The sequence below is a fragment of the Grammomys surdaster genome, unplaced genomic scaffold (genome assembly GCF_004785775.1).
Source record: "Grammomys surdaster isolate TR1022 unplaced genomic scaffold, NIH_TR_1.0 184, whole genome shotgun sequence".
Taxonomy (NCBI): domain Eukaryota; kingdom Metazoa; phylum Chordata; class Mammalia; order Rodentia; family Muridae; genus Grammomys; species Grammomys surdaster.
Genome location: NW_021604629.1, coordinates 5,904,514 through 5,931,350, shown reverse-complemented (window position 1 = coordinate 5,931,350; position 26,837 = coordinate 5,904,514). Strand labels below are relative to the sequence as shown.

The window sequence follows — 26,837 nt, the reverse complement described above, 5'->3', positions numbered from 1 at the left end:
TCAATCTGCCTAAAGACAGCACCAAAATGTAATTAAGATAGCTACTCAGAGACCCTACATCAAAGCCTGGACACAGGCTCACACTGCTGATTAGAAGTCAAGGAATCCAATCTCTGTATGTAATACAGATGTCATTAAAGTGAGGAGGAAGAGTTCAGGTAAGGACACTCTTTGTTTCTCTAGCTTCGAAGAGTGCTGAGCTGTAAACTGGGATCACCCACAGCCTTTCTCCTGGACGGCTCACACTTCCGGGGCAAAATGCCTAGCACAGCGGTGAGGATAAGGAAGGGCCAGTGTACTGTACAGGTACATAAAGGCAAACTCAGGAGGGCCTACCCTGGCCAAGGGTGCTCCAGTGGCACATCAGAGAGCTGGACCACATGTCCTCTCTTAGTGTCCCCTTCTCTAATACAGCTGTCACCAAGCAACCCTGCATACTCTCCTTACCTGCTCTCAGCTCCTGGTCATTCGGGCACTCGGACCATGGCGGACATGAAACACAGAGCCTGGCACTGGGGGAGGACTGACAGGGAGGGGTTGTGCTGCAGGTGAATAGAGGGGCAACGCTCAACTAAATGAACCTTCCATGTCCCAGGACTGAGGTGGGGCGGGGACTGAGGAACTACCCAGGCTTCACCAGGCAGGCACACACAGAACACCTACTACAGGATTGTGTGTATACAAGGAAACAACTGCCAAACACTCCCTCAAGACACCGGCCCTGATTCCAGGACTGGCCCTTTAAATTGCCCGGTACCATGCAGGAGCTTGCACTTCTTCAAGCCCCTTGATGCACAACACTGAAACCATGTAGAAAGTGTATTTTCAGACATCCCCAACCATTTCTAAAACAGTCTTTGTTTTTTAGGTTCTTCCTTCTTTTCTTCACCCTCTGCTGTTTTTCTCTCAGCTTCTAGTGGAGCCAAAGGTAACAGAGGGACTGCCTTGCTGGTTTTCTACCAACACAAACAACCACCAACTTGGGGAAGTGCTGCCATCTGCTGCACACAGGACCCGGAGCCAGCAGGGGGCGTGCACCTATCCTTTATTCTTCCATTAGAGCCTCACAGCCTTGGGTCATGAACACAGGCGATTCCTCAGACATAAATGGACCAGACAGCCTTTTGGTCACAATCTTAGGACTCAGAGTCATCTGACGTGGATATGAATCCCATTTCGAGTATCAGGTGGCAGTCTAACATTAGACAAACTACTTCATAAGGATTACATAGGCTAACAGATAGTTTTGGCACATAGGAAAGCTTTAAGAGGCACTGGTCATAAGCGCTAATGAAACTAGCACTGTCCATATGACAGTGACAAAATTGAGAAGTCCTCAGGGATGACAACAGTGTCGTGTGGTGAGCCAGTGGGGTTTCAAACAAGGCTGGTACTGACTGTGCAGCCCTGTACCAGGGAGGCAGGCTAGGTCCCATGCTCTTAGGCAGCTAAGCAATCATGATACAGAAGACCAGGGTTCAAAGCTGCCTATCAGATAAAATCCCCTTCAAGCCTCTTATCCAGGAAGAGGTAGTGACCTATTCCAGTGTCGAGCTACAGAGTAAGTCACCATCACTGACTGCCTTGTTTTTTACTCTAGTGAGAACAGAAGTTCTCCTACTGTGAATATTCTTTAAGATTTATTCTATTTCAATTATGTATATGCACATGTAATCTGTCTCTGTGTAGGGATGTACACATGAGCACAGGTGCCTACAGACCCCTGGTGAGCTGGCTGATACGGTGGCTGTGAACACCAGTCCTCTGCAAGAGCAGACAGTATTCCTAAGCTTAGAGCCATCTCCTGAGCCTGTACTGAGAGTACATTACTACCTCGTGATTTAAATGAGCCAGTGTTGCTGCAGAGAAACAGAAGAAATACACCTGCAAGCTGCATGGAGCAAAGACCTAGAAACTCCAACTGCAACATTTAATTTGGTTATGGTCCTTAAATTACTGGCCACTTTGCTGGTTTCCTTATCAAATTACTGTGTTTAATGGTTTCATGTTAAATTTTAACTATTTCCAAATGTTTTTTAAATATACCGACGGAGCATTTTAAATGACCTTAATGTTTCTATCTTAGAACCAAAGTGCAATGAAATTAATGTATCAGAAGTCACAGAAAGTCTCAAGAACCGAAGAAATCATCCACATGTTTCAAATTTTTCAGCTTAACCTTAATTCTGAAGGAGCACTCGGGCCTATCAGGGGACAACACAGCGCATTTGCCTAGTGAAGTCATTGAAAAGGCTGGTGTGCTTGAGATGTTGTTAGATGTTTTAAATAACTAGGATAATTCCCTTTCACTTCAATGAGTCAATCACCACTTTCCTCCTCCAGTACAAAGAGCCCTCATGTTTCCATTAAAATCAAAGATGCACAATTTTCAGCCTCTACACACGCAACTTCTGATCCTCCTGTCTCTACTCCCCAAATACACACACCATCATGTTCCGGTTACATGGTGCTGGCAATGAGACCCAGCATGCTAGGCAAGCACTCTACCAACTGAGCCTCCTCTATGTACTCATCTGTACACATTCAACTGCAAAATGGGTGTGCAAAGAAATGAGACTAGGTAACACAGAATTATGATTTTAGTTGGTGAAACCTGAAATTACAAAATGCCATACCCCAAGTCAGAAACATCAAGATACATTAGAAAGTATTTTCATTACCTGAAACTAAACTGTCTCAGTGTTGAGGTGCTGTGTGTGGAGCCCAGGGTCTTGCAGGTACATAATAAATAAGCCCTCTCTAACTAAGCTACATGTCTAGCGTTGAAAGTAGACATTTTAAGAGCAAGTAACTTTTGTTTGTAAAGATTTTCCTTTTTGCTATGTTTCTATGTGTATGTGTCTTTCAGTGCACATGTCTTTGATGGCCAGAAGAGGGCACTGGAGTTGTAGGTGGGTGAGTTCTCTGCAGGGGCGGTACATGAAAAGCAAGCAACTTTCAATTATGAGGAAAGAGTTATTCTACATCAGCACTTAGTAGGCCCTGGAAGACTATGTTTAGTTGGCCCTCAGAGTACTTCCTTTTTATTCAGTTCGGGAGCTCAGTCTATAGGATGGTGCCATCATCTCCTGAACAGTGAAGTATAAAGCCACTTATTACTTATCTGAAGCTTCTAGAATGTTCTACCCACACTGAAGGACCATAGTCAAGGAATCCGATGTGTGTTTCATTAGGCATAGTCAAACATCGGCAATCAGGCACAGCGGGGGAGAGCCTGGCTCATCTAGGCCTACGGAGGACCACGCAGGCGGTGCAGGAGTCCCTTCAGGATTGGTGTGATGAGAGGACATTTCAGGAGAAATGCAGTCTGGTCCTTCTGTTTGCTAACTGTATACCTTAAGTCACCAAATGTGCCTGGCCTGTTTCCTCATCTGCAAACTGAGGAAAACAGACTCCATCTGAGGAGTCGAGAATGATGGATTCCATGGCAAAGAACTCTGAGACAAACACAAGATACAAGGGAGGGCCAAGCCAGCCTCCAAGCAAAAACGACAAGGAGGTGACCTATGTCATCAAAATGCCCCCACCTGTATAGACTATTAGCCCAGCAGCCCGTTCTTCCTGGACAGCATCCTGCACTAGAGAAGAACACACCAGGAAGCTTTGTCCTTGCTCGGGTCTCAAGAGCTTCAGATTCTGTTATCCACTTTACTTCATCACAGCCCTGTTTTCTGACAGCCCTCAGAGTGACAGGCATATATCAGAGGTCCCACACGAACTCTCAGTGTGCTTTGATAACAGGTGGTACAGTGTCTCTGCCTTAAGCAGAGGCGTGGAAGGTCACCTCTAATGTTCAGCATTAGCATGAAACTGTGTGCTCATCTCTGTGTGCCTTCCTCTCTGCCCTCTCCTACTTCTCTCTCATAGGGTCTCACTATATAGCCCTGGCTATCCTAGAACTCACTATGTAGACCAGGCTAGCCTCAAACTCACAGACATCCACCTGCCTCTGTGTGTGCCACCATGCCCAGCCTCTGATTCTTTCTCTTGATATCAGATGATAGCAAGACCCACACAACTAACATGTCCCCCAAAGAGGTCAGTGCTGGGAGATACAGAGTGTGGAGAAAGGAGTTGGTGAGGATCCCAAACACATACTCATGATTGTTTCAATTGCTGCCTGGGGCTCACCCACACACAGATGCAACCCTCACACTCACAGCCAAGGAGTGGGCGCGAACAAAGGGTACAGGCTTATGGGGGGGAAGAAGAAAGGAGGCTCACATATGCATGGGATGATGCTTACAAGATGGAGTGGGCGGGGAAGGAAAAGAAGAAAATGACAAATAGAGTCCAGATGCCTGTGTTTCTGGTATTTACAACATGACAAGGCACTGCAGTCTACAGTAGCTATCAAAGCACCAACATTACTTCTGAAGAAGATAATTGCTTTTTTAACTTCTTTTTCTTTGGGGGGGGTGCGCAGCTAGAAATGCCAGATAATATGATGACTGGCTGTTTAGCCTTTAGCCTTTTAGGATGAATCTTTAACCCAACAGATATAACTATATGACTAAAGAAGTTACTAACTCAGGGTCCTGGTTTATCTAAGTATCCAGATACTTTACATCCCATCAGTCACACAAGAAGGCTCAATAAACGCTCCCTGTTATTAAATTTTATGAGATACAAGCCTGTTGAGGGCCTGCCCAGGTATTCCCTGGAGCTTGTGGTCCACATGGCAATAAACATCCACCTCTCCTATCTGACAATATGAGAAGATATCTTCCAAAAGCATCCTTCTCGCTGGGTGAGGAAATGTGGCCTGGAGGCTCCACATGTTTTTATACAGAACATGTCACACGGGTATAAGGGATGGGGGCAGTAAGGGACAGACCACAGGGTGAAGACACAAGCAAGCATGGAAGCACTTCCTGTTAGCCACACCCCTCTGGGCATACTTACCGAGTCTGGGTCTCTCTGCTGTTCAAGGAAAGCCGAGAATTCCACCAGGCGAAGCTTGGTTGTGCCAATGGATCGGCCCTGCCAGGCAGGAACTGAGGGGGCTGGGGCTGACGCAGGCTCAAACCCTGAAATAACAATTGTCACCTTTACACAAGCAAGCGCATGCACCTCCCTTCAGACCTCAATGGGGCAGAATTCTGAACACAGAGGACCTAGAAGAGAAGGACAAATCCCTCCATTGGTGAGACACCCAGGCAGGGTGACACTCTGGCTGGGGCTTTTGCAGACAGTGACAGCTAAGCAGACTGTATGAAGCTGATCATGAAGACAGCTTCAGGTAAGGTTAAAGAGCTGTGGCAGGGGACACTGTGATGATTCATCACCATGGTAAACCATCTATGAGGTCTAACTGAAACAGTGGAAAGACCCTCCCGAAATGTGCATAGCACCATCCCAGGGTCCTGAAAAACATAGAACAGACAGAGAGGGCTGAGCATCAGTGTTCACCTCTCTGCTTCCTGCCAGTGGACACACTGTGACCAGCTGCTTCACATTCCTCCCTCCATGACGTCACTACCATGACAGACTACACACTCAAACTATACGAACCCAAACAAACCACTCCTCTCTTCAGTTGCCTATATAAATATTTTGTCACAGCACCTAAAATTGACAGCTAATGCTGGGTAACAGGGTCTGCCTGGGGAACATGCTAAGAATGGAGGAAACATTTGTGAAGGCATCCCATGAAGCCAAGACCCATAGTGCACTGCTTCTACTGGCTCATCTTCTAGCTCAAGATTGTGCTCACCAGCAATATAGAACATTCCCTCAGGATGTTTCAGAGAAACACAGGACAACGTGGAATGTATTTTTTGGACTAGGGGCACTGAAAGGGTAGATCCAGGATTATACACTCTCTCAAGAAGTTCAGCTGAGTGAGCCTATGCACATATGGATGACAGGGCTCAGGAGAAAAGGAGTCAGATGAGTCAGCCAGATTCAGTTTCTGCTATGAACTTGCACATAAGCTCTCTCTTACAGGAGGGGACCAACAGGGAACTGAACTTCACTACCTAAGAAAGCTTAAGTAATCTGTGTCTGACTCAATGACATGATTCTGACAAGAGTAACCACAACTTCCTCTTGTGAGAGGGACCCAGGGTCTTAAGTGAAAGTGGCCAGGCTTCCTGTTTCCTGACTATCCCACAGGAGCTCTTGGAAAGGGTTGTTTTAAAATTTATTTTTTATTTACTTATTTTTATCATTTAAGCGTTTTGCCTGCATATATGTATGTGCACCATGTGCATGCCTGGTGCTTGCAGGTAAGAGAAGAACATTGATTGTCCCCTGGAACTGGATTAATGTTTGTACGCCACCATGTGGGTACTAGGAAACAAACCCAGGTCTTCTACAATGACAATCAGGGCTCTTGACCACTGAGCTGTCTCTCAAGGCCCCAGGAGAAGGAACTCTAGAGTAAAGACACACAGAGCCTGACAGGAGATGCCTGGGACTTTTCTCAGCTTCAAAAGTGACCCACCTTTAAGGAAAGGAAGAGAGGCAGATGGTGGGCAAGACCGATATCACTGCACTCCTGGGACACTCCTGGGACAAAGGAAGCCAGGCTGCCCCTGACTCCTCATCCAAGAAGCAGGGAGACTCACCTGGAATGGGTGCTGTGACTGCTGGCTGGATGGGGTAGGCCTGCTGCACGAAGGGCTTGACACTGGGAAAAAATGGATGACAAGAGTCAAAATTATGGACGCAGTGGCAGCTACAACCCAGGCCTGGCCTTGGTCTGCAGTAGGACTCTCCCATCATTCCACCTGCCAGGATCCCTGCCTGCAGTGGGATTGCCCATTCCACACAGAGCTGTATCTACCTAAAGGAAGTTTCTACTTCCAAAGGAGAGGCTACTCAGCAGGCTGCTGAGGTAGAAACACCTACAACATCCACCAACGATGTGGTGGGACAAGCTGAACTAGGGTCAGCCTGGCTTCCCACAGTGTACCAGGTACCATAGAGTGTACCTTTCATCCCCAAACAGACCAAGGTCAGCTGTCATGGCCTAGGGAGGGTTTAGGAGCCTATGAGTCAGGGTGTCCTGTCTCTAGACCACTAGGCCAAACCTATACAAAGAAAATTTCCTTCCTGCTTTATCCCCAAGCTGCCCTTGGCTCTTGTGGGCTGAGCTTGCTCTTTGGATTCAAGGGGTCTCGGATTTTTCTATCAGGCACTCCTATCACAGAGACAGCCACAACAGAAAGAGACAGTATCTTTGCTTTCCCTCTCTCAGGTGAGGAAGACCCTGGTGCTGCAGCCAAAACCATGAAGGATAAGGGACCTAATTGAAGTGTCTAGCTATGTCGTTGCTAATACTGCAGGTGAGAGAAAGGAATTGATATGTCAAAGATGCTAACTCTCAAAGGTGGGTCCCTTTCCATGTCCTGGAACATGGGAACATAAGGAGAGGTAGACTTCCATTTGATTGCCTCTTCTCCCTTAATCCCTGAGAAAGCCTGGTACAGTAAAATGTCCCCCAGGGTGGTCTGCCTAGCCTCTGTTGTCTGGGGCCTTCAAAGACTTACTCTTGTGAGGATCCTGGCTGTCCTGTCTGTATCATCCCAGGCCAGAACTGGAAGGCAAGAGGCAAAGGCTTCAGGGTTATGAGTCCTCATCAAAGCATACTGTGTGACATGTTCAAATTATAAGCTGCTGCTGTAGATACCAGTTTGGCTGTGGTCAGTGCTGTGTTCAAGACCATAGCCTACCCCAGGGAGCTTCCTTTAGCCACTGTGCCCTGAAAACTCTCCTAAGGCCAAGAGGCAATGTAGAAGCACTTCAGTTTATTCTGCAAGGGCCTCCTGCATACCCTACAGTTATGTAACTCCCAAGGTCCAATGGAGCAACACATACACTTTGAAACAAAGACATCAAAGCGTGGAGAAGCAACTAGGACACTCACTAATCTTTGCTGTGAGCATACCTAAGGCCTTTGGCAGAATACTGACATCACTGCTTATCTAAATGACCAAGTCACATATAATGGTGCCTCAGAATGAGTAACCCCAGCTTTGTCATCTGTAAAATGGTCACAAAACTGAAACTACTGAAGATGGCTCTGGGATGAAGAAGATGTAACAGATAGCTTCTCAGCCTTTGGGAGCTGACAAATGAAAATATTAAAAAGAACATTGTGCCCCTGTGGGTTTTGGTTACTATAACGTAACCCTGAGAATATAGGGATAGAGACTGAGACCAAGAACCAAGAAAAAGAATAAAAGAGCAGGTAGGTTGTGACTAAATGGGACTGCACAAACAAGGTATTTAATCTCATGTCTTTAAATTTCACTATTTTCCTCTTCGTCTTATTTCCATTTTTTTCTCTTTTCCTTTCTTTCTCTCCACTTCTCCTTCCTTTTCTTCTCTCCTTTTCTACCGTATCTCTCTGCCCTTTGTCCATCCATTGAGTATCTACCACCTGTCAATTATCCATCTATGAACCTACCATCTTTCTATTTGTCCTTCATCTATCTTTTTTATAAATTTCTTTTTTTAATGATTTATTTTATGTATATGAGTACACCTCTGCTCTCCTCAGACACACCAGAAGAGGGCATCAGACTCCACTGCAGATGGTTGTGAGCCACCATGTGGTTGCTGAGAATTGAAGTCAGGACCTCTGGAAGAAGCAGTCAGTGCTCTTAACCACTGAGCCATCTCTCCAGCCCTTTATCTATCTTTTATTCTATGTATTCATCTATCATCTATCTCTCTGTCTGTCTATCTATCTCTCTGTCTATCTATCTATCTATCTATCTATCTATCTATCTATCTATCTATCTATCTATCACCTACCTACCATCTTTTATTCCGTGACACCCTGGATTGTCCTCATTCATGACTAGCAAGTGCTCTACTACTGAGCCACATCCTCAGTCCCATTTCACCCTAGTTTTAGACAGGGTTGCATCAAGTTGCACAGGCTGACCTTGAACTTACTATATAGCCCAAGTAGGCTTTCAAACTTGTGATCCTCTTAAATCAGCCTCCTGAGTAGCTGTGCCATCACACCCATGGTGGCCATCATTCCTGGATTTGGGTATTAACTTACCCCTGGTCCCCCCGGGAAGGTGGGGCGTGGAATCCCAGGCAGCCCCAGCTTGTTGTGGATGGCAGTAGCCGAGACGATCTGGGCTGATGACATGGCAGCCATGTGCTGCAGGGCCTTGTCCTTGGCAGTCTGATCCTTGAAGATGACAGTGACACACTGACTTAATAGAGAACACATGTCTACCATGGGGGTTAAACAGTACAGCCACGAGCACAAAGACTACAATACAGAGCCACACAGGGGCCATGAAAGCACACATGCACAGAGAGAAATCAACAACGGCCAGGAGGCAGTGCCTTTGGCTTACAGAACTAGGGCTACTAGCAGGCAACAGCTAGTGGCCAGGTTGGGTTTTAAATCCTTGATCCATTTTTCCAATGATAGGAAGTCAAACAATATAATCATTGTTTCTACTTCCAGAAGAATTCTCAAGGGCTTATCATGCCAGGGGTAGGGGTGACTCTACTTTCAAGTGAAAGGTCACCAGCAGGGGTAGGGCCGGCCATCTACAGATCGAAGAGAGGACTATTTGGGTGACTGCTATCATTGGGCCATAGTGCCAGGCCCCTGCTGGGGTCATTCAAGGCCCAGGAACCGTGGCAGACATCTGTAGAGGGGCAGCTCAAAAAGAAGCAGGTGGGCAGGGGAGCAGCCGGGCAGCATGCTGTCGGGCGGGGCACATGCTATGGGGCTAAGGCCACAGTGGTTCCTTTACCAAAGCTCAGAGTGTGGGGATGCTACAGTGTTTCCTTTCCAAAATGGATCTTTTCTACAAAGCCAAGATTGGTAACATAAAGCTAGCCAAAAAAGAAAAAAGAAAAAAGAAAAAACAAATTCTGCCAAGCACAGCTAAAATACAGAATACTGTTTAGAGAACATACTTACCATGCTTGTTACCTGGATACAATAATAAACAGTTTGTTAAAAGGATCACATACAAAGGCAGGGTTACTTTTCTTCTTCAGTTAAAAAAAAAAAACATATGTATATAAACACAACATTTGTGTGCCGTAAAAAATGTATATGCGAATGTGTCAATTCTTATACTTTAGGAGTATGCTATCCAGATGCTATCTAAGAGCCACCACTGACCACCCAACTTCCCTGGTTGTGGGACTCTGTGGTGTCCCCACTATAGATGGAGCAATGGTCAGGTCTTGTATGTGGCAGGACCCAAGAGCGCACTCAGCGCTGAGGGTCTACACTCAGAACCCAGAGGTCACTGGAGCAGGAACAAAGTAGTGACACAAATGGAAACTGAGGTGCCTCCCACCCAGCTGCCACTCAAGAGTCTACAGTGAGGACAGTGGCTGAGACACAACAGAAATGCCAGACAGGAGGCAGCTTCCATGTTTGCATAGCTAACCAAAGATGAGGAACAAACAGGCCAGGCTGCCAAAGGGAAAGTCAAGAGAAGCTTGAAAAAGAATCAGACTAGAAAACAATTCTGGAAGCTTCTGGCAAGGACACATTGAATTCTTCAAAGTGCGGACAGCACTTTGCCCCAGCACACCAGGAACGACAGGAAACTTTTTCTTTAAGAAAAATCAACAGACAGATTCTCAAAGAATAAAAATATTCTATTACGGAGTATTTCTGAGAGAAGAAGAATGAGAAGGGGGAGGGGAAAGGGAAGGAGGAGGAGCTAAACATGCATTTTTACATTTCTGGGCTTTGTATTTGAGAGCTAGGGAGCCCGAGTCTGCTCTCCAGATTGTATCTGCCCACTGGGAACATCTACCATGCTATGGCACCTTCTCCATCAAGGACACAATGAAAGCTTAGGGATGCTTGCTTGCTTGCTTGCTGGTCCCTGCTAGAATGGCCTAGGGTGACTAGGAATGGTGCTTCACAGCTCCTCACTAGCAGGCACTCTTTCAAGCCAGGCTTGATTAGCTAGCCAGTCAAACCTCTAACATGAAGTCTGTCTAACACACACACACACACACACACACACACACACACACACACGTGCACGAAAATGGAATTTTATTATAGACTGGAAGCATTCAGATGTATCCTAAAGCAGAGCCTAGCTGAGCACACACAGGTGTCAGTGCCAGTCAGCTCACTTTGAAAGCCCTGTGGCTTCAGCTGGCCCCACCCATCCCTTTAGCAGGGAATGGATGAGCAGTAAGCATGGCTCTATACAGTAAGGAAGGCCTGACAGCAATCCACACAGGCTGGGTTTTCTTTGAGACCATCACATTGGACTCCAGCCCTGAAGTCACTTAACCCCTGGTGAGAGGTTATAAAAGCTCTCTGGGGTAATTTGCTGAGACTGTGGTAATGACAGAAGAACCACCACAGGTGCCTTCCCCAAGCTTCACATTCTCTTTGGGCCCCAGAATGGGGTAGTTTGGAAAAGAGAAGCCCAGATTTCTATCCTGCCTGGCTGGTGTGAATTCTTAACTACAAAATTGCTTCAGGACCTGGCTCTGTTTCATGAGAAAGCCATGAAGCCTCTCAGAGACCTACGAGTTCTTGAGTTTCTTAGATGCTGACCAAGTGTGGAATATGATTGGTACATTTTAGTGGGGCAACCTGAAAAACCATAGCCCAGGTCCAGAGAATTCTTGAATCTTTAAGACCTATTGATATGAGGACCTGCTGGAACATTTCTCTTTGCTAGGCAGGCTCAAAAAGGTCTTCAAAATATCCATGAAGGACTGATAGTTTTCCTTTTAAAAAAATTGGAAACATTTACTTACTAGGTATGTATGTACCCACATTCAGAGTCAGAGGACAGTTTGTGGGAGCTGGTTCTCTGCACTGTGTGAGTCCCTGCCTCTACAGAGATCAGGCTTGGGAGCAAGTGCCTTTACCTGCTGAGTCATCTCACCAGCCACAGTCTCCCTTTTTCTGAAACAAGGAAATCAGCAGGGTGGGTGTGCTGCTTGACTCTCAGAGCTTCAGAACATGACCTAATTCATCTGCTTAATGACTACTGGTCGCTCTGTCTGGCGGGTCATAAATAAAAACAAAGTTCAGAGGCAGGAGAGAAGAGCAATTGTTTTCTGTGATTTCTCTAGCACCCAGTGCTTTCTGGAAGGGAAGCAGCCACTGTTGGGAAGTCAAGTGCCTTGGCTTCTTCCCTACCTAGGGCAAGTCACATGGCACCTTTTATTTTCTTATTAAGAATTTCACCTTCATATCTTACATCTTCTGGTTCCATTATAAATGTGTGCATTTGTAACTATGAGGGTGGCTGATGAATTCCATTATAACCAGCACATAAAATTCCATACGGCCACTGAACTAATGACCAGCAGCAACTAAATAGTTTGTTCAGACCTGGGCACCTCTTGGCTTTCTGTCTGTCAGGACAGGCAGCTAAGACTGGGATGGAAATATTACCTCAAGTAGTGGCTCCTGCACTTGACCCACCTGCCTGAGAATGGGCAATTTTCTGTAAATGGACTAAAACGTCCTCTCTCGTGATTCCTACCTATTCATTGACTTTCACAGCAATGGCCCTTCATCTACAATATACATGTAAAAATTAAAAGGCTATGTTATGTGTGGCTGGGGCAGGGGACAGAAAATCTAAAGTAACCCTGGAGACAGATAATAAGCACTGGCAGGGCTCTGTGAAAATCAGGGTGAGAGCTTGTCCGTACACCCTCTTACCCTGAAATGGGAGTTGAGAACGATGATCTCTCGGCTGTCATTTACAGCCCTGAGACCCGAGGTTGGCTTTGGAAAAATTATCACCCTAAGTGTCAAACCTGGGTAAATTGCCTGCCCGTGTCACTACGGGATAATATCTTGGCCTTTTATCTGTTGGCTCCTCTCACCCTCAAAAAAAAAGAAGAGGAGCTGGTGGACCCAGTAAGTAAGTCTTGGTGCATGCAAGAAATGTGAGCTACACTCAAACACCTAATTAATCTCACTCGAAGATGTATTTGTATCTCTCAATGTTTCTGAGATGAGGATGAGATTTACAAAAGGTGAAAGAACTGTTTTATCTTGGAACACTGCAGGAAGTCAATATTGAGTTATACTCTGCCTGACTTAGACACCAGGAATGTGTGTGTGTGTGTGTGTGTGTGTGTGTGTGTGTGTGTGTGTTCAGGAACACAGGAGAAGAATAAAAGTCTCAGGAGGAAATCCTAGGACAAGTTCATACTCTGTTCCTCTTGAGCCTGTGACCTGCTAAACTCCCAGAGTGGCACACACGGCCCAAAGATGCTGGTAAATTCTGGGTTAGAGGTAAGTCTCATTATCCACCCTCTCTTCCTCACCATACAATTGATGCCATACACAATCAACTGCCTCACTGGCCCTGTCTAGTCCAGCAGGCTGAGTCACTCAAAATCCTCGGCCTGGAACCTTGCAAACTGTTAGTAAGTAAACAGGCTTTCACATTTCATGAAGCTGAGCTCTCTGTTCTGCTGACTGCCTCTCCGTCATGATCACAGTGGATGTGGTGTTAGGGAAACGCCTGTATGTAACATACATGTTGAGAAGGCAGCAATGTGAATGCACATGGATGAAGAGGAGCCTGTATGAACTAGCCTCTGGCTATTGATCCTTCCTTTCTCATTGCTCTGCCAGCACCCAGTTGGTTTGCAAATGACCTCGTCTCTCAAACAGACAAACTTTGAGGATAATAAACAAAGAGAACGCATGCTCTCATATGCAGTGTATCACAGCTGCCGTCCATTAATGAAAAGCATGCTACACACAGCATATAGAGATAGCCTGCAAAGTTCTAGTATACAGAATATACAGTGTGTATAGATAAACCATCTAACAGGCCAATTTATTCATTAACTATCATCTCAGAAATTCATATGGAAATATTAGTAACATTGCAGGGAAAAATACACATAAAGTCACAGAGACCATGGAGTAAAAGAGCTGTCATGAGCTGTTAAATGCTTTCCTGCAAACATATTTTCCCCAGCAATATAAAATTGTAATTCAAGGGAGGGAAAACAGCAATTTACTTGAAAATCCACATTTTTTTTTCCCAGCAGAAAAAGACAAAACACGAAAAAATACTTCTCTAAGAATTACTTTTGCGGATGTTGTTTCTAATCGCGCACAGTGTGGATTCATTCACGTGACCTCTGCAATAATCAGCCATGACTCTTGAGCAGATAAACATCACAGAAACATAAGGTGGTCTGGGGAAAGGATGGGGCACTTGAATGTTTTCTAGCCAGGATCTCTAATTTGCTTATCAGTGTAGAAGGTGGGAGCAAATACAAAAGGGGCAATTCTGGTCAGGCCATAGCCGCTGTGGAGGAGGGAAGGCATATTCAGCACTGGCCTGACTTGCTGCCTAATGAGTAGCAATTAATTCATTGCATTGTATTTCGAAATGCTGAAGACTCCATTCACATCAAAGAAAAAATGTTTCAAGGCTTTTACACATTGTTCATTTTCAAATGTACAGAGCTATGTTTAGCAGTGTGTCATTGTCCACAGCGGATCTTTTCTTTCTGATGTGGGCCTCCAGCTTTCACAAAGAACTGCAGATGAGAAGCCAGGAAGGGGAGCCTCGAGACTCCTAGGAATGGAGGATGTAGGCCAGCTGTGGTCTGGAGCTAGGTGTTGAGGAAAAGATGCCTTCCTGCTTACCGCCCTTTCGTCTGGAAGCTGGCATCTGAGTTCTAGGGTAAGAGCTACCCTCACTGTTCATCTTTACCATATCCTTCAAGCTCACAGATAAAAGCCAGCTGCAGAGAGCCCATGCACGACTCTTTCAGTCAGGGAGATGAACCCTTCTGAGTCATTCTGTGAGGAACTTGGGCTTTGGCACCAGACAGGCTAAGGATCAGGGTCAGATCTGCAACCCCATGCAGGTCACAAAGCTTTTGTAAGCCCTTATTGCTCTTTGCTAAAGCAGGGACAAAGGTGGCTCAGCTCAGACAAGATGGTGTCCCACTGGTCCACCATCCAGGCTCCCCCACTATGACCTGCTGCTCAGGAGCTCTGGTCTTTTCTGCACAATCTTGGTTACCAACTTTATTCTAGAGTATTCTCTGATAGACACTGAAGGTTGCTTAGCAAGAAAGAGATTTCTCAACTCAGAGTGGAGCTGCTTCAGTTTACCCTATAGAATCTTTCAGGCTTGGCTCAGGACAGAAAGACAAACAGATCCAGTGTTGGGCTCACAGGCTCAGCCCTGGATTGGCACATTCCTGGTGGAAACTCTAATTCCTTCCCACATCAGCTAAGGTACCCATGAGGTCATAGGACTCCTGTCATGAAGGCAAAAGAACCTGAAGACGTCGACACGGTTTCCCAAGAAATGGCCAGGAGGATGCAGCTTCCCATCAAGGCTTGGGACCTTGTGTTCTGTTCAGGTCCCACTCCTGTGCAGCCTAGAGGACCACAGGGAGCACAGCATGGCTGCCTCCCTTGGAGTCACACTTAAGCAATGCCCCATGAAGTTCTTGAGCTTGGAAGAACAAAATCAGATATTTGAACTTTAAGCTCTTGCTTATTAGAAGGAATGGCTGACTGGGAAAAAAAAAATAAGTCTGTTTGAAAAAATCAAATTACAAAGGGCTCCAGGTAAAAAATGAAACAACAACAAAAAATGGCCCCAGGAGAGTCCACATAGCCTATAATTTAGTCAATCACTGGATGGATCAGAGACCCATGCCTATTTTCCTGCTCTGCTGCAATGAAACACTATTAGCTTTTCTTCATTGCATGCTGTGGCCAGTCCTGACCAAACCTGCCCAAGAGAGATCCCTGCCAACGTGAGGACAGAGCAGTGGCCTCGTTTCCTCTTCATGTGTTCTCATGCTGTACAATAACCTGAACACAAACATGATTCTACCCATCTCCCATAAGGAAGATGACAGTAGTACACCATCTCCAGACCCAGGTCTCAGTCCTATGGTCTCTGACATGATGGTTCTGGATATCTTGGGTGGGGAGAGAGACATAGAGCAGAAATCTCTGTGTAGAAACTCCATGTAGGAGAGAAAGATACAAAACATGAAAAATTCAGCTTCCATCTTTTCCCAGGCCAGGCTGACTCTAAATTCGTAGAGATTCAGAAAGGGCTCATTTTGAAATATCCAGAGAAAACATTTCAAAGTAGGGAAGAATTTTGAATGTTACAAGCTGGTCCTTTACAATGCTGTCTCCTATACCCCAATCTGAGATTTTGGTAAGATTCAAAACTGAAGGAGACAAAGGTATCTACATAATACAGTGCAGGTGCTGCTGCACCAGACACAGCTGGTGACGAATCAGACAGCCAGCTCCAAGTTGCCATCTGTGAATTCCAATCCTCCTGTACCACAGACCCAGAGGCCACTTGCCTACTGCATGGTATGGGTCTATCTTTGCTGATCACATCAGGACAACTACAAAGCTGTGGGTCACCTAAAACACACCCACCCCCAGAAAAGGCATGAGTCAGAAGGGCTAGGCCCCAACAGAAAAGGTACCCTCCGGAAGATAAGCTCCCAGAGGCCTGGAGGAAGGACTTTTGCTTTTTCTTAGGTACTTTGATCAATAAAATAAACTCGTGATTGTGTGAATTTCTATCATTCCTTTAGCCATCTTCATGGGCTCTTCTTGAGTGTCTCCTGGAAGTGGCCTGCACCATCCTGCTCTGATGCACTGTTTCTTGGTGCCTTTCCCTATTTCTCTTCTTGTTATGCAGTTGGAGATCCAACCATGCCAGACGAGCCCTCAGTCATTGAGCTATATCCCAATCTATTTCACTCTCTTCTGACATCTCTCCCCTGATCATGGCCTGCATCTGGTGTCACCCAGTGACCAGGTCAGTCTGCTGAGTCTGCTGTAAAAGCTTTGTCTTATGTTGGTGCTAAGGGCAACAGCAAGAGCTCTTGGTAGACAATGAGTGACTGCCAGCTGAATTCAACTGCAGGGCACGAGGGGGCCGATTTATCAGTTGCTTTATTTTCACAATGTGACAAAGGAAAGACTTGGAGGTGAGGGAAGAGGGAGGGGGCTGAGTTTCCTTAGGGAAGAAGAGAGGTTGGAGGAAACTGGAAAGAGTATAGAATAATGTTTCTCTCCTTGATTGTTTTGTTTTGGAAAAAAGTCACCTGTGAAGGAGACAAACCTGGGTGTTGTGTTTTGGTTTTTGAGACATGGCTATGGTCATCCTAGGAGACTGACTTTAAATTCAGTCCTCCTACCTCCCAAGTACTGTGATTACAGATATAAGCAAGCACACCTGAACATGTAGTGACTTTTTAAGTAAATGCTTCATAGCTAATTTTGATGCATGTTTCCAGTTTTTAAGAAGCTTAGGGTCGCTGGGCAGTGGTGGTGCACGCCTTTAATCCCAGCACTTGGGAGGCAGAGGCAGGCAGATTCCTGAGTTCAAGGCCAGCCTGGTCTACAGAGTGAGTTCCAGGACAGCCAGGGCTATACAGAGAAACTCTGTCTCGGAAAACAAAAACAACAACAAACAAACAAAACAAAGAAGCTCAGGGTCCCTGTCAGTTCCCCCACCCTGTGTGCTTACAAGGGTGCATCCGCTCCTCCTTCCCTCTCTCTCCACCTTATTACTCTGAGACAAGGTATACTGGCTGCCTAAAGCAAGCCTAGGGACCCGGAGGGCTCTGCCCAACACTAGGAATGTAAAGCCCAACACATGCCCGTGTCAGGCTTTTCGCGTTAGTGCTATGGATCTAAGATCTAAACTCAAGTCTTCCTGTTTGCTTGGCAAGCACTTTGCTGACTCAGCTACTTCCCAGCTCTTAAAAAAGCTGTATTTTAAATATGTTGCTGAAACTCTTATTCAGGGGAATGGAGAGATGGCTCAGCAGCTAAGATGCTGTTCCAGACCTCTGAAATTCAATTCCCAGCATTAACAAGATGGCACACAACTGTCTATAAGTAATCCAGTGCCATCTTCTGGTGTGCCAACAAACATGTAGACAAAACTCTCATATACATAAAACATATAAATAAATCTTTTTTGTTAAAAAAATACTAGTTCAGAAGTTCTATCATATATTTCACAGACTTATGAACAGAATTTGTATTCATAATTCTTTGTTTAAGAACACTGAGAAGATCCAAGCAGACATAGTGGACTGAAGTGGGGAACTGGTGGAGACTGGCCATAAGGGACAACTGAAGGCCAGTAAGTAGGGCTCAGGCTATGGTGAAGGCCCTGGTCCAGGTGCCTAGCTCTCTTGCCACACTGTCATAGTTAAATCACTAGGCCTGCCTCCAGCTTGGTCTCTTTTACCAGTCATCCTCTTAGAGCAAACTATAAGATCTTTCCAAAAGAGCCTAGTGAATGTTTCCCAGGCTCCTGGGCAAATGTTCCCTCTTCAGGTAGGTGACACAGAGCTACTCCGATCATTGCCCGGGTCTACCTCCATGGTACTCTTCAGGGTAATCCAGATAACCACTCTTAGATTGGGTATTCTTTCTTTTCTGGGCCCTGTTTCCTACTTACTGCAGAGTCCTGGCTGTGGGAATTTGACAAGGGAATTAGTACAAGGTTTAATATTTCCCCCAGAATACCAGCTCCATGAAGTCAAGGCCTAGTCAAGGCCTAGGATGCACTACATCTGACAAACCCCCAGAGGCCGAGTGAAGCATCACTTCCTTGCTTTTAAAGTTCAACAGAACCTTTTCCTGCTTGTGAAAATGAAAACAGACTTAGAGTCTGCATACCTGGGGGATGATTGGGCCTATAGTCACTCTGAGAAACAGCCATGAGCAGCCGGCTGACCTTTAGAAATAATACTAACACTTTTCAAGGGGCTACTCATTGAGAATGCAGCAGGGGAGATACAGTCACCTCTGTGAGTCTTCTCAGGGAAACACACATCAGGAATCAGCACTATAAATGGAACACTGAGGCTGAAAAACACCCTGGGGTTAGTGGCCTCCTTGGCCTTCTGCCTGAGGCAGGGATGGTTGTGGCAATTTCTCAATCTATACTCCATGGGACAGCCAATGGAGAAAGTAGAAGTAAGGGTTTGAGAGGGTGGATGTCAGTCAGATACATGTTTACTATTGCAGGTCATAGTTTCACTGCGATGTCCAGCTTAAGACATGAGTTTTGGTATTGGAGAGATGACTGTAGGTGAAGCACCTGCCATGGAAGTTTAAGGAGCTGAGTCTGAATTTCCCAGTACCCACAAAAATATGGGAGAGGGTGAGTGGTGGCCCCTTCTGAAACCTCAACACATAAGAGGTAAAGATCCTGGATCAAGCTGCATTACTAGAGTAGCCAAGACACTATGAGCTGGAGTAAAAAAGAAAGACTGTGGCTCAATATAAGGTGGAGAGAAATTAAGGAAAATTCCCAATGCCAACATCTGACACACGTGTGACACACACGCGCACACACACATGCACATGCGTACTGGTTGGTTTTCTGACAACTAGGTACCATCTAGTTATTAGAAAAGAGGAACCCCCATCAGACTATCTTGTAAGCAAGTCTAGGGACATTGTCTTGATTAATGATTAATGATTAATGTGGGAGGGCACAGCCCACTAGGAGTAGTGCCATTCCTGGGCAGGTGTTCCTGGGTTGTACAAGAAAGCAGACTGAGCAAGCCAAGAACAGTGTTCCTTCATGGGTCTCCTCCCTTAGTTCTTGACTCCCAGGTCCTGCCCAGACTTTCATCACTGATGAAACATGAGAATTGTAAGCTGAAATAAACACTTCCCTCTCCACGTTGCCTAAAGAATCCTCTCACTCCCTGGTCTAGAAAAGGAGACGTAACAGGCTTGAGATACAGAGATGTCTCAATGGATAAAAACAACTGCCTCACAAGAGACCTATATTGTTGGAAGAAGAGAACCGATGCTGGGAAGTTGTTCTCTGACCTTCATAAGTGTGTCCCTGCCACACATACACTTTTAACGCAAACAGGCTTATGGGAAAGTGTACTCAAAAGGGACTCAGCTATACACAAGCCACTTTTACCAACTCTTTAGGAAGACAAAGAGATGAGACACTGGTTTTAGTATTCACAGGACATGCAGACAATTGTTCAACACCCTCCACTGTACCCCACTTTGAAACATGGGGTGGAAACATGATGACCAGCCAAGAAGAGGCATTACCACTGAGTATAGACAAGCAGTGGCTAAGTCATCAGTCACCTTCTCCAACAAGCCTCCTTCCTACACCTTTCTCAAGGACAATACAACATCTCGTGTAATCTTGGCCACTTCCTGCCACCCCCAGTGCATACCCAGGAGTGATCTGTGTCACTTTTAAGATGACTTCAAATTGTGTAGTGAGTTTATCTCATCAGTTATCGTGGGAATTCAACTAGGACACTTAGTCTGTCTCCATGGTGAACTCTTCGAAGATACCTGTCCCGATGTCTTTAAAATGTGCTGATAGACACCAGAGCCCAGCAGAGAAAGCTGAGACAGGACTCTGAGACCACCTACCCCCTGCAAGATCTGCAGATAAGCACTCATGTTCTGCCAAGGGATAGTAAAGCAATATCATACTAAAACATCCATAGGAAAATGTCCGTAGGACATATGACTGACAAGCAGATATGCCAACAGGCATTTTTGACTGTACTATTACCCCGAGAAAATGGGCAAGATACTACCATCCAACTAAGTTACTAATGACCACCAGTGTCCGTTCTAAACTATCTCCATATGTTACCCACAGGCTCAATAGTATAGGGTAGACATTTAATGGAAAAGCTGTGTCCTGAACCAGGAAATAAGGAGTGGCCACTTATCTACAATATGCTGACATGAAACATTCTTCTGGCTTAGGATTCAGAAAGAGCTGAGTTCAAATCCTCTCTTTGCTTTTTACTTTACTCTTTGCTTGGTAGCTTTTGTCAAATCAATTATGGACTTGACCCACTGAACCATAATTTCTTCCATATTTTTTCCTTGAAATCAGAACAACATAGCATTAATTTGTGAGTTTCAATGAGAGAACACAGAAGGCTCTGCATCAGAACACAACATCTGTCTTTGAAATCCCAGACTCTGAAACACGTTCTCCAGGCTATGGTCATGGAGCTCCTTCCACATCAAAGTGTGACTCTTTCTGCTAACAGCCAACAGTGTCCAACATCTCAGAGTCCCATTTATATAGCTAGCTCTGGGACAAGAGAGTGGCTATCAAGAGCCCACTGATAAGTGCCATGCCTGGAACATTTAGTAGGTCTAATGGAGAGAAAGACCACAGAAGGCTCCATTTCTGCAAGAGTCGTAGAAGAAAAGAAGAAGAAGCCACTAGCCGGGCGGTGGTGGCACACGCCTTTAATCCCAGCACTTGGGAGGCAGAGGCAGAGGCAGGCGGATCTCTGAGTTTGAGAGTTCGAGGCTAGCCTGGTCTACAGAGTGAGTTCCAGGACAGCCAGGGCTACACACAGAGAAACCCTGTCTCGAAAAAACAAACAAACAAACAAACAAAAAAAAACAAAGAAGCCACTAGAGGTACCTCTGGGGCTCAAATGTGGAGCCCACTGCCATCCTACAGCCCCTGCCTGACACCTGCTCCTTGTGCCTGTTCCAAGAGTGGGTTGAAAGTAGAGAGAAAACATTCTTTTTTATTGTTTAAGAACAAATACATAAACAACGTTATCTGTCTGAATGCAGGAGTTATGTGTAATACCGTGACATTTATTTAAAGAAGAAAGTTGAAATCCTCCAAGTGATTCCTCCTACCTCAACAGGATCTCTTCTGAGTCAAGACAGTTTTTTATTACCTTCTGACGTTTCCATTCAGGTCCCACCTCCCAGCCCCACTCCCATCTGACGCCCACCCCCATCCCATGTGCCTACAAGAAACACACACACAGTGGAGAGAGTTTGTAACATCAGAGATGGAAATACAAAATTGGTATCTGTAAACTTCTTTGTACATCATTAATTCATTAGCCTAGAGAACTAGAATCAGAGGGAGAACTTGAGCAAGCACTGGGGTAGTTACATACATATAGAGAGTATAGCACCTCTGGTTAAAAAGCAAGATCTAGAAAGTTCCTTTAGCCTTTCAACTGCTCAGCCAGTGCAGCTCAAAGCCAGCCACCATCAGCCACACGTGCAAGCGAGCAAGCATGCTGCCCACTGCAGAGCGCATATCCTATGTTCCTTCCTACTGAGTCCTAAGTCAGTCAGCCTGGTTTGTATTTTTAAAGTTGAAGGGGGGTAGGGTGTTGTCAGTGTTCAGCACTATGAAATGGCACTGTTTTGTTGCGGAACAAAACCACAAACATAATAAGTGGGTGGAGGGAAGATGTATGAGAATAGCAACAATATGATCCTAAACTAATTTTTACTAGGAATAAATAGTAAGTAAAGACCTTCCCAAGGGGCTCTGAATTACTGCATTTCAGAGAAGTAAATGCCATGCACACTTTACTATAAACTGGAGCAGGAAAAGGAACTCGGAATTACCAATGCCTTAATTTTTAAATTTTTCTTTAGTCATTTATTACTGTGGATAGTACTGTGGATAAATGAGGCACATATAAAAAAGCTCTATGTCAACCAGGCTTGATTATTTTATCTTCAAGATCCATCATTTGGTTTTGTTTTATTGTTTTGGTTTTGCTTGTGCCCAAATCTGCAGATTTCTTTATTTCTATCTCTTTTCTGTGTTTATTTTGTTTTTTTGAGATAAGGTTTCTCTGTGTAACAGAGCCCTGGCTGTCCTAGACTGGCTTTGTGAACCAGGCTGGCCTGGAACTCACAGCTATCAACCTGCCTCTGCTTCTTGAGTGCTGGGATTAAAGGCATGCACCACCATGCCAGAGCTCTTTTCTGTTTTTTTGAGATGGATCTCATTACAAGTTTGTAGTGATCCTCCTGCCTCTGCCTCCTTCCTACTGGGATCACAGGTATAAGCTACCAAGCCTGGTTTAGATTTCTCTACTAAGGAGATCCACTAAAAAACAGCATATTAGACAATGTGGACAACATTGGATGAAAATATTATCTGTGTTGAAAGAGATACATACATATGAAAGAGTATTTTCTTAAATTATTATTGTTTATTTTATGTGTATGTGTGCTTTGCTGGCAGAGGCCAGAAAATGGCACAGGATACCCTGAATACAGACAACTGTGAGCTGCCATAAGATTCTGGGAATTGGACCAGGGTTCTTTAGGCCGTCTCTCCAGCCCTCGTAAAAAAACATAAATTAGAATCAGTGCTAAATGTATTATCAAAGTCATTTCACAACTCTGGAGATAATTTCTTTCTTTACAGTTCTCTTTTTTTTAGGTATATTTCTCTGGGGACAAATTGCTAGCCCAGTTCTACAGGACAGTTATTAGAAGATTTTTTTCCTTTTTCTTTTAATTGTATTTCTGTGCTAAAGTTATCAAGATCAGCTCTCTGCTGCGATTGCGTTGTTACTGGGAACTTGCACACACTCACACACACAGAGTTTAATGTGAGGCCAGGACAGAAACAGAGAGATTAGACACAAAGAAATGTAAACAGCCCTCACATGCTAGGAAGCTAGGTTACAAGAATCCCAGCACCAGGCATTCACCAGTCACCATGGAAAACAGGAAGTGAGGTGCATAGCAACCACGAGCCAAAAAGCAGAAAAGCGCATACCTTTAGCTTGGAATGAAAATCACGAGATTTCCTTCTGGCAAGAACCTGAATGTGACTAGACACCTGCAGGGTAGGGGAAGGGAGGAAAACAAAGGAAAAGCCTGTAACCATGGAGATGAAAAGCCCCCTACAACTGGGCAAGCCAGACGTACCTTAATGGCGGCTTGAATTTCTCGAACTTTCTTTCTTGCTAAGACCTGTATATGACTAGACACCTACATTTTTCGGGTTTATGCGGGGGGGGGGGGGGGGGGGGAGAAAACAAAACGAGAAAAAAAGAAAAAAGAAAAACAAAAAACAAAAAAAAACAAAAAAGGAAATCAAACGCTATTCCTTGGGATGGGTGGGGTAGGGGAGGTTATTTGCATCTCAACGCAGCTCTGCGGTTAGGAACAGACAGTCCCAGCCAGACACCAAGCCCCCAGCACTCCTCTAGAGCTCTATGGACAGGGTCCTCACGGCAGTGACTTGATTCAGAAGTTTGGGCAGGCTCACCTCCATGTTCTCACCTGGAGAGATGAGAGGTGGGTGCTGGGGAAAACCTCATTTGGAGAGCCGTAAGAGGAGGGAGGAGGGATGCTTTCTTTTTGAAATTAAAAATGGCGGGGATAGAAATAAATTAAAATATTTACAGGGGAGAAAATCCCCCTTTCTCAACTTAGAGAGGACTGTCCATAAATCAGCATGCCCCACAGAATCAAAGCTGAGGCTATGCGCTTGATTCTGATCTCTTGGAGGACTCTAGCTTCTGTGGCAAATGCTGAAATAATACTAGCACATAAATTAGGTTTCAAAGAAAAATGGGACCCAGTTAGCAGAGCCTCCCAGCCCCAACCCCTTAAAATTTCTTTAATCCTTCCACTCTGTTGGGAATCGACTGGGAGCCAAGTGGATCTGCATATTATTACAAAAAGAAATGTGTGTGTGAGTACAACCAGCCAGCCAGTTAAAAATCTGGTCTGAAAAACCACTCAGCTTCGCTGAACAACACTAGAGAGGTGTCGCCAACTAAAGGCACCCCGAGAGTGATGCTGGGTGTGGAGAAACTGCCAGACAGGCCTCTAACACACAGTGATTCCACTGGGCAAGCAAAGCCGCATCGATTTCAGTGGGACTTGATTAAATTTAGAAGAGCCCCCAGTGAAGGGGTCACTGGGCAAATGACCAGAGTTTGCTGGCCAACGGGCCAGTTTGGCACTTGAGATGGAAGGAGAGCCTGTTGTCTGCATTGGGAGACTGAACCTTCCCATTACAAGTTCAGAGACTTGGGCTTTGTGGCAGTCACCTCATTTCTAACTCTCCAGTGACTCCAGATTATTAAAGACCTTTTGGTGGTTAAATGTCTTTTGAGTTTCAATAATTCCCTTTCTTCCCGTTTCCAGGGAAGCAGGGCTCCCCCATCCTCTTCACCCCCTTCATCTGGCTCCTGCTGTTACTCATTTGCACCCAGAATCGCTTCTGATTCTTTGCCTTGATGAGGGCCATGGCTGGGTGCATCCCCAGCAGATAGTGCCTGACTGCCTCTGTGCTGGCAGGAGGCCACCCCTTTCTGCTGACTCAGCACGGGGCCAGCATGGGCAGCTTTTCTGAGGCACAGCCTAGCCCCTGTTCCACACTCCAGAAAGGAAGCTTCCTCCCCACCCCAACCCGGGTACCCTAATGCCACTCAGCCTTGAAGAGACAGGTGGATTGGCTGGACTCAGGATTCAGTTATAGCCCCTGCTCCCTTTAATTATGCTGCCATGAAGTCTCTATATTACCAAGTGGTCCTGAACTCCAGGGTTCAAAAGATCCTGAGGCCTCAGGCTCCCAGGTAGCTGGGACTAGAGGTATACTCCACCACATCTAGTCAGCTGCAGCTGATAAAGCCTGTGCCATGTGCACTGTCAGTCCACATAGACTGACATTAAGAAATAAATGTTTTCCTGTCATGGACCCACCCATCACATGGGTTGTTTGTTTTCATTTCCTTTTCTGTTTTTAGAGCTGATTTCCCACCCATTTCATTTGTGAACTTGGTCACATCAGAGATCTGGGCTGGTCTGTGTCCAGAAGAACCAGGGAAGGCAGAACCCTGGCCAGAGTCTGAAAAGAATTCCCATTCCTGGTCTGCAGCATATAAAACTTGTAACTGCTTTATAGTTACAGCAGAGGCTGACAAAAAGCCATTGCTAAAGAAGTCACAGTGCCCTGGAAGTGTATCACTTGCTCAGTGTTGTGTTTAAGCCACTGCTAAAGGCCACTGGCGTGACTTCATTCAAAGCATGACAATTACATAATCATTGCAGGATATTAAAATGCACAGAACCTCCAAATCTCTTGGCTTGCAAGGGTAAGTGCACCTGCAGCCTTCTGCAACTCTGGCAAATGTTAAGGAGGTGGGGCGGGAAAGACAGGATTGAACACACAGCACGGGAAGTTCAGACACCAGCTTGGCAGGGAACTTTCCCATGTGTGTATAACAGTGCAGTAGCACATGCTTGGACCACAGAAAAATCATTACGCCATAGACTCCTTACAGGGCACTGGGACTAGGGCTCCTAGAGCCAAAGCACAGCAGCCAAGGCAGACCAATGTCTCCGGGCCATTCGCTGACATGCAAACCTTGCAGGCGGGTACTGTACCTGCTTCCTGGTCCTTGTCTTTCCCGTCCTGAGTTTGATGTATCTGGCTATCAATTCATTTCTACCTGCAAGAAAAAAGAATTTACAATAAGGTAGGCTAGTTAAGAATAAAGAACAAAACAAAGCCCCTAAAAGCTAAGCATAGAAACACATTCAAGAATTTTGAACTGCAGGGGCTGCAGAGATGGCTCAGTGGCTAAAAGCACTGGCTGCTCTTTCCAGATGTTCTGAGTTCAATTTCTAGCAATCGAATGGTGGTTTACAACCATCCGTAACTGCAGTTCCAGAGAACCTGGCACCTTCTTCTGGTATCCACAGACACTCAAACAGATAGTGCACATATATATGCACACAGGCACAACACTCATATATAAAATAAAACAAATCATAAAAGAAAAGGCAGAATTTTTAATTGGAATGGGTGGTAGAATTGCTTCTGGCAATAAACCAAGCATGGTGCGGTCCACCTGTAATGCCAGCACTTAGGAAGTAGAGGCAGGAGGATCAGAACCTTTAGATCAGCCTGGTCAAGATAAGACATTGATTTGTCTCCTTCCTTCCTTCCTTCCTTCCTTCCTTCCTTCCTTCCTTCCTTCCTTCCTCCCTCCCTCCCTCCCTCCCTCCCACCCTCCCTCCC

At 45.5% G+C, this 26,837-nt stretch overlaps 1 protein-coding gene across 1 annotated transcript in view; it reads right to left on the bottom strand.

The window, feature by feature from the left end:
• Positions 1-26,837, bottom strand: part of Tead1 (TEA domain transcription factor 1) — a 223,663-nt gene that overhangs the window by 39,147 nt on the left and 157,679 nt on the right. Inside the window, exons 3-9 of the mRNA XM_028768020.1 lie at positions 26,201-26,265; positions 23,577-23,639; positions 9,929-9,940; positions 9,044-9,178; positions 7,518-7,564; positions 6,594-6,655; positions 4,927-5,051 (exon numbers count right to left, since the gene is read on the bottom strand). Of these exons, the coding sequence (XP_028623853.1) occupies positions 4,927-5,051; positions 6,594-6,655; positions 7,518-7,564; positions 9,044-9,178; positions 9,929-9,940; positions 23,577-23,639; positions 26,201-26,265 (509 nt within the window). The remainder of the gene's footprint in view (positions 1-4,926; positions 5,052-6,593; positions 6,656-7,517; positions 7,565-9,043; positions 9,179-9,928; positions 9,941-23,576; positions 23,640-26,200; positions 26,266-26,837) is intronic.